Source organism: Dipodomys ordii, unplaced genomic scaffold (genome assembly GCF_000151885.1).
Source record: "Dipodomys ordii isolate 6190 unplaced genomic scaffold, Dord_2.0 Scaffold81, whole genome shotgun sequence".
Classification (NCBI taxonomy): Eukaryota; Metazoa; Chordata; class Mammalia; order Rodentia; family Heteromyidae; genus Dipodomys; species Dipodomys ordii.
The window spans coordinates 651134-659467 of record NW_012267297.1 but is presented as its reverse complement, the minus strand read 5'-3'; the positions used below and the strand labels follow the sequence as shown (position 1 = coordinate 659467).

General features: G+C 44.7%; 1 protein-coding gene across 1 annotated transcript in view; it reads right to left on the bottom strand.

The window, feature by feature from the left end:
• Positions 1-7445: 7445 nt before the first annotated feature.
• The window catches only part of Smim10l1 (small integral membrane protein 10 like 1), a 3241-nt gene continuing 2352 nt past the window's right edge, over positions 7446-8334 (bottom strand). Inside the window, exon 3 of the mRNA XM_013025033.1 lies at positions 7446-8332. Within this exon, the coding sequence (XP_012880487.1) occupies positions 8194-8332 (139 nt within the window). The 3' untranslated portion in view covers positions 7446-8193. The remainder of the gene's footprint in view (positions 8333-8334) is intronic.

Below are 8334 nucleotides of genomic sequence, written 5' to 3'. Positions count from 1 at the left end.
ATTGGAGATAAGAGTCTCATGGACTTTCCTGCCTGGGCTGGCTTTGAACCGTGATCCTCAGATCTCAGCCTCCTGAGTAGCTAGGATTACAGGCGTGAGCTATCAGCACCCGACTCTCCATGCTTTTTGATAACACGCTTACCCCCAAAATATCAGTTCACTAATTCTATGAAACACTGGCTGTTTTTTCCTCAAGTTGTCGTCTATCCATTTGCTTACTGTATTTCAAAGAGTATTAAATATAATAACAAACCCTGTTTTGTATGTTCCCCCTAACCTCCCAGTTTCCACTATTCATAAGTTATTATGGCATTAGTTAATACAATTGAGTCACAAGATGTGCTTTGCATGATAAACCATGGCAATAGTAGATTCAGTTTAAGAAGTTGCTAAAATTTACCTGTGCTAAAAAGATGTTTTAAGTGTTCGCTCTTTTAAATCCACGAGGAGTAGTAAATGAATTTGCTAGTTTTCCCACAGCAGAGAAAGCAGAAAAGTTCCATTCCTGTTTTTATTCTGGCAGTAAAGCATCTGTATGAGCAGAAGTATTAGTCACAGACAGCGTAGGGATCACATGTATTTCTTTCATTATATCCCCCCCCCATCCCATCTCCCTGTAATTTCTTTGAATAGTGAAAAAATGAAAATGGCTTTCACAGTCTTGTTTTTATATACAGCTCCTAAAATTCAGAGCATGACTTGATCAAGAAAACGAAATGGGACACTATTCTACGCTATCTTTTTTCCCGTTTGTCTTTTTTCTTTTTATTTTACTGTTATTATGAAGGTGATGTACAGAGAGGTGAAAGTTATATAAATAATGAATTCATTTCTTTTGACAGTGTCCCCCCTTCCCTTGCTTCCTCCCAGTTTTTCCCTCTCATCCCACCCACAAGTTGTATAGTTTATTTTCAATACAGTGTCTAGTTCCCCTGCTGCATTTGTTCACCCTTTGACCCACTATTTCTGTGTCCCTTACCCTCCCAAAGATAAAGGAACAAACAAGGCAAAAAGAAAAAACAACAAAGGAAAAAACACCCTTGTTTCCATTTCCTGTATTTCCTTTTGATACTATTTTGTGATCAGAAGCATACAGGCATTGCACCTGTGTTCCTCTCCTAAGAGCGTCCTCCTTGGGCCTCACTGTGTGTGAATGTCTCGAGTTCTGTGCCATTTATTCCGTCCCAGTGTATTTTAGATCTAGCTCCTGCATATGAGCTTGTCTCTCTGAGCTTGGCTGACCTCACTTAACATGATTTGTTCTTGGTCCATCCATTTCCCTGCAGATGACATAACAGTGACTGATAAAATACATTGCCTTTTGTGGGTGTCAGAACTGAGGCTTGAACTCACAGCCTGGGGTACGGCCTTAGCCTTTTTGCTCAGGTCTGGTGCTCTACCACATGAACTACAGCTTTACTTCTGGCTCGTAGGCTTTCCAGGCTGGGCTGGCTTTGAACCTCAGTCCTCAGAGCTCAGCTCCAAGTAGTTAGGAGTACAGGTGTGGTGCCTGTCAAATTCTCTGGACTTTTGGCTCCCTCCTTCCTGATGCTGAGGACCAGTACTCTTTCACTGAGCAAAATCCTCATCTCTGGAGAACACTTTTAAAAGAATGGATTCACTGTTATTTAGTGGAAAATAAAGAGTATTTAATGGAGGATTAGGAATTGGTGAAGGATTCCTAGAGGAAGGTACAGGATAGCCTGGCAGGGGAACAGGATAAAAGGGAACAAAGCTGGCCACATGCAGTGGGAAGGTTGTCAAAGGAGGCATGTTCCAACCATGGGGCTCAGGTCAGGTGTGGCCAAGGTGCAGGTGGTCCTGTGTAAAAGCAGGATTAGCTGAAATAAACTGCGTGATTGAAAAGCGGTGTGTCCGACACCTGCTTGCTTTCCTTGATGCTGGACATGTGGCCCTTGTGCCTTTGTCACCAGGTGAAGTTTCCATCCTGATTTCTCCGCGGCAGTCTGCTTCCTGATTATCTGCTTCCTGATTACCGGTCCAGAGATGAGGAGTGTTGCAGGACAAAGTGGACACAGCCTACTGCTGCTTGAGTGACACAGTGCTAACAACCCGAGGGAGGGCATGGGGGGGCTGCCTCCAGATTCGGGGAGGGAACAGAGAGCCCACAGGGTTTCCTGAAAAGATTTTTAATGACTTACAGGAAAGCATCAAAAAAAGAGGACACGGACAATAGTTTTGAGGCATTTGTCTGATTCTAAATGTATCTGTCGGGAACATTTTATAAAATCGTGTGCCCAACAATGCTACAGAAGTAGTCTTTATTCTTCAAATGTGGAATGCCAGCTGAAGTTAGGTTTAATTGCTGAAGCAGACCACAGCAAAGCCTAGCTGCCAATGATGGCGACAACCAGCTACAAGAAACAATGATCTTTGTCCAGTACGGTGTTTCCTGGTTGGGAAAGATGTCAGATCCAGGGCTCAGACCCTCTGCGGAGGGACTGCAGAAGTTACTAAAACTAAAAAGTAACCACCTCTCATTGGAAATGAATGACAAGGTGCAAGTTTCAAGGCAGGAAAAGAGGTCATTGGAGGTGATTCAATGGCTTTCCCTATCACTCTTCTTAGTCTACTCAAACACATATAACATCAGACATTATCCCATTACTGTGATTGCCTTACAAGGGAGAGATTTTATTAATGTCTGAGGAAAGAGACTTGAGAACAGAAAATTAAAAATACATGAGAGGAAGAACACTGTAATTCTACCACCAACTATATAAGCTGAGAGCAATTACAAGTTATATTTGTCACACAGCCTCTCCAGGCGCCCTTGTTTTAAGATGTTTTCTCAAATCTGTATTACCAAGTGATCAAGCCATCACAGGCTGCACTTCCTCTCTTTTAGCCGTTGCTTCACCTTAGGTCAGTAGTTAACCGTACGTTTAATAATTTACCAGTGCAAACATACTTGGGGACTGTGGATTCGTTTCCAGATCCCTGTGGTGGAGCAATATTGCAGTGGAGGGAGTTGGAGGAAGTGGTTTTCCTGAGCACATGAAAGGGTAATGTATTGAATGGGATAGCACTGTATTAAAACTGACATGCTTAATTGAAGTATTTACTGCTAAAAGCACAGCCATCCTCTAAGACTCCCGTGGTTCCTCATTTCTTTGCTTTGCTGGTGATGGTGCTGAAGGTTGGGAGGCCAAGGCAGTTTCCTAAAGATGCAATGAGGTGTGCAGCACGGTAACTGACTTCCCTGGGAGACCTGCCGGAGCAGGCCACACGGACAGCCCTGATCCACAGGAAAACTTCTGTCAAAGGTAACTTACTTTTGTAAACAAAGAGGTGTTTTGTAAAGAAACAATACTTAGAATGTGTCCTTTTTTTGTTTTTTATCTCTCCTTTTTTCTCTTGGTGGTACTGAGGTGAACTCAGGGACTTACACTTGCTGGGTGGGCACTGCCACACATTTTGAATCGAGTTTGGCTTTACCAGAGGGCCTTTGGACCATTATCCTCCTCTACATACTTCTTTGACACACTGGACTGCAAACTACACAAGAGGTACACTGTTAAACACTTGCTCTTCTTATTTGCTCAGATGGCGTCTCACTTCTTCCCTGGGCTGGCCTCAAATTGTGACCCACTAGATCTCTGCATTATGGGATTTCTGGCTAGGAGGGCCACCAAGGGAGAGTGAAGGAGCTGCAGATCTCCATCACGTACTTCCAGTTCTATGTTATTTTCTTGTTTAATATAAGAATTCTTTTCATATTTTGGATAACGGCCTTTAGTCAGACATGTGTTCTGCAAATATTTTCCCTCAGTTGTGGCTTATGTTCTGATTCTTTTACATAGCAGAGGTTAATTTTAAAAACGAACATTTTTGGTACTGTGTTTAAAACGTTATCACCAAGCTTTCCTAGATTTTTTTTTGTATTTTCTTTTAGATGTTTTGAAAATCTTAATTATGTTTCATCTTGAGTTCATTTGTCAGAAACAGGTTTTGTTTAGGTTCTTAATATTGGTTATACCTTTTGAATCAGTCTGTCTAGTTATTCTGCTTTGTTTCATTCACAGACTTAAAAAAATACTTTTTTCTTAAGGGATTAATTTTATGCTTTGATCAAGAAAATGCCACAAGAGTAGGGCCTGATCTGACCTGTAAATATTTGACAGTAAATATTGGATCAATAAGTGCCTGAGTAAATAACCTGTTTTACTACTTTTCAGTTTAATAAGGTAAAATATAAGTAAACAGCACACTATATATTTAAACTAATGAATTATTCTCATAATTCATGAAACTTACTCGTAAATTTTGTTTCTACATTTATTTTTGGTTGATGTTAAATATGCTGTTCTTGCAACCTTACAAATAACTCTGCTGAAGACTTGGAAAACTGTGTTAGAAAGTTCCTTCTGTTACATTAAATAGAAATATAATTACAATTTAAACCATAGGCAGCTTAACATCAATTACCTTTATAGATCCAATTAATTTCCTAAAACCTATTCCTGAACTTTAAAAATCTTGCCAATAGGTGGAGCTCCTGATCCACAACCTTTTACTCCAGGTCAAAAGATGGCATTTCAACCATTCACTTCAGTACCTCTGAAAACAAAGACACAAGTTTACGTTGACAACCTTCTGGTTTTGTACTTTTTGTTTGTTCCCAATTCCAGCTCCTCAACTCCTAGGCTCTGACGAAATCACATTTCTGATTTACTTTTGTTTACACTGAGCAATAGCAAGTGCTTATTCAGCAGTGGGACAATGCAAAAGGAAAACATTTTAATGGTGTTGAAATAAAGATTTAGTGAAAGACAACATTTTGTCAACTATTGTGAAATAGCTCAGGTTCCTGGCTCTCTTCTAACCCTAACTAAAGAGAGGATTTAGAGCTCCACTTCCAGCTGTTTGCTGGATAACTAGAGAGATATCCCGTAGACTTGAACCAGGATTCTCAGCTTTTTGAGGAGGAAGGATTATAGGTGTGATACATTGGCATTCATGAGCACAAACAAACTTTATCCTGACACAGGGAGTAAAATTTGGACAAACTAAATGTTTTGGAGGTTCAGATTTTAGATTTACAGTTAAGATATTGTAGCTCTTTTATATCTTGATGCCAGTGCCCGTACTGCCTGCCTGATACCTCAGGTTTTCCTGGTACTTGCAGGGAGAGCCAGGAGTAATGCAGTTAGGCATATTTATACACAGCCTGCTCAGTGTGCACAGCATTCCCCTTTGTGTGCTGGACGATGTTCATGCCAACATTTTATCACTTATTTGAAGAAACATGTGGGTTCACATTTAAAATTAACAATCTGTACATTTTTTTTTCTCAGTCATGGGACTTGAACTCAGGGTCTGGGTGCTGTCCCTGAGTTTTTTTTTTTGCTAGCACTCTTCCACTTAAACCACAACTCCATTTCCACTTTTCTGGTGCTTTTTTGGAGAAAAGAATCTCACAACTTTACTGCCTGGGATGGCTTCGGACGTTGATCCTCAGATCTCAGCCTCTTGAGCAGCTAGGATTACAGGTGTGAGCCACCAGTGCCTGGCATATTTCTACTCTTATGTCTTTTATAGCTAAAGACAGAAATGAGCATTTGTAGACAAAGAAAATGCTAAGAGTGATCTGTACTTTAACAAATAAACAGTACCTCACATGGAAAACTGTGGCCTATAGCTATAGTAGAACAAAAAACCATCAGTTGACTGCTATGTATAAAACACCCCAAAAGCAGACACTCACTTCTGTATTCAACAGCACCCACTGTCTAGTTTGCCTCAGCCAATGCTCTTGGCTTTAGGTCAGGGCAGGGACAAGAAAATTCCTGGCCTCCAGATTACTTGGAATACAGTCCTTATAAATTAGTGTAATAAGTGATTTAGTTTGGGCACAATGCTTTTCTCCCTAGGAAACTTAAATTGCATTATGTGGAAAGAAAAATCTGTATCAAGCTTTGAGAGCAATTGTGAAGAATTGAGGTTAACTTGCCAAGCTTACAATCTTACTACCAATACTCACGGTCTCTCTTGGCATTTTTACTGCTTCATTAACTATGTTCCTGATATTTTAGACTAAAATGTTTTGGCTCCTGAACTCTGAGTGACTAGGAAATCTATTATTTTTTTTTTTTTAAAGCCAGTAATGCACAATGAAACCTGCTGTGAATTGTTAACACTGTTGGTAGACTGATCTAAAGAAGTGAGTTCCAATCTGGTTAGATGAATCTGGTAAAAATAAATGGAAAAAAAAGCCACTGTACTTAGCTTTATAGATAAGAGTATCTATGAGAAGTAAAAAGGCAGAGAGAACAGATGGGAGAGGAAGATTTGCACAAGTGTTTAGCTGGAGACAAGGCATGAAGAGGGCCACAAGTCCAGAGCTAGATTAGGTGCTGGAGGAGGACAGGACAAGTGACTTCCTGTTGTCTTGGAAGTACTGGGGATTGAACTTAGGCCCTTGTGCTTATTAGGCATGAGTTCTGTTACTTGAACCATGCCTCCATTCCACAGGACAATCATTTTAAATCATAGAGAATAGAGTCTAGAACATTACGCCAAGTTTAAAATTTTATCCTGGGCAACAAAAACTCGTTTAGGCCCCAGTGGCTCACCCCTCTGATCCTGGTTACTCAGGAGGCTGAAATCTGGAGGATCTCAGGAAGAAAAGAGACTTCATGGGCTGAGAAGGTGGCTCAGTGGTAGAGCGCTTGCCTTGCATGTATGGGTCCCTAGGTTCGATTCCTCAACACTACATAAGCAAAAAGAAAAAAGCCAGAAGTGGCGCTGTGGCTCAAGTGGTAAAGCGCTAGCCTTGAGCTGAAGAGCTGAGGGACAGTGCCCAGGCCGAGTTCAGGCCCCATGACCGGACCCCTCCCCCCCCCCAAAAAAAGAAAAGAGACTTCATATCCCGTTAACAGGCAAAAAGCCAGACTGGAGGTATTGCTTGAGTGGTAAAGTACCAGCTGAGCAAGCAAGGCACGTGAGAGCCCAAGGCCCTGAGTTCATGCCCTGCCAAGTTAACACCTTCGCCATCCAATTCTTTTGTTAGAATGACGTGAGGTTCCTTTCCACACCCTTACGTCAGCACTTTCCTCTTTGAGACTAAAAATTGCTCCCCAGACATGCTTTCTATAATGTTGTATTTTATTCACATTGCAATGTTCTATTTGCGGCAACAGCTCGTTCGCTGTGCACATGCCCAGAAGGGAAGGCAGTCTTATCTTGAATCCTCGAGCCTTTCTAGGTGGACGTGTTTGGCCTTCACAGTTAAAGAAACCGAGGGCTTACGAGTTCTGATGGGCACCCTCAGGGCCGGAGGGCGCGTTCTCACGGAGGTCTGCAGAACCCCACGCGGGCCGCACCGACTCTGAACCAGCCGAGGACCGTTCCAAAGTAAGATCTGAATTCTGAATCAGAGCGGAGAGAGACCAAGGGAACACTGCAGGGACGGAGGCCGTCCGGACCAGCGCTCCTCGGGATCCACGCACGAGCGTGCACGCTGGCTCACACGGGACTGCGGTGTAGTTTCCCACCTTTCCAGGTCTGCAATGACCTCGGTGCGTACACGCATGCGCTGCACGTGTGTATCACACGCGTCCCCCCCCCACCCCGGGCACATACCCTGACAGCGGGCCTCTCCTGCCGACGCCTTGCTGCCCTCGTCTGAGTGGTGTTGGTTCTGGTCGCGGCCACGCCTGGCACTGGCTTCCGGCCCCCCCCCCACCCGCTCCGGCTTCCGAGGCGGAAGTCCCTGACCCCTCCTCCCTCCCCTTACTACCCCGCCACGGCTCTGCTTCCGGCGCCGCGAGGTTTTGGCGGGAATTCCACGTGGCCCCCACCGGAGGTGTGGCCCCGGCCCCGCCCCCTCCATCCGGGTCCCTTCCCTCCAGCGCGAGGCCCGCAGGCGCCTTAACTTGAGTCCGTCAGCCCCGGGGTATGTGGTCCATCCAACTTCCTTCGGGAATGCTGTCCTTGCTGCTCTCACGCGGGGGGGGGTCCGGGTCTCACTCGGTGCGCCACGTCCGTCTGTTTGTCCATCCACCCGCGTGTGTGAAGGGCGCGGTATCGCGTCCTCCGTCTCCGCCGGCCATCAGGAGGAACCGCCAGGAGCCGAGTGCGCAGGCGCGGCGGGCCCCGCGGACCCTCGCGAGACTTCGGGGCACCCGCCGCCCGCCGCCGCGGCGGCCATGACGCCGGCTCCGGCGGGGTCTAGATGTGTACCTGCAGGCGGACGTTGAGCACCACCGAGCCCGCCACGTAGACGTACGGGAAGCTGGCGCGCAGCTGCCAGGCCAGCTCGAAGAAGGCGAGCAGGGTGCGGGAGAGACCCTTGCAGAAGACGCCGTACGA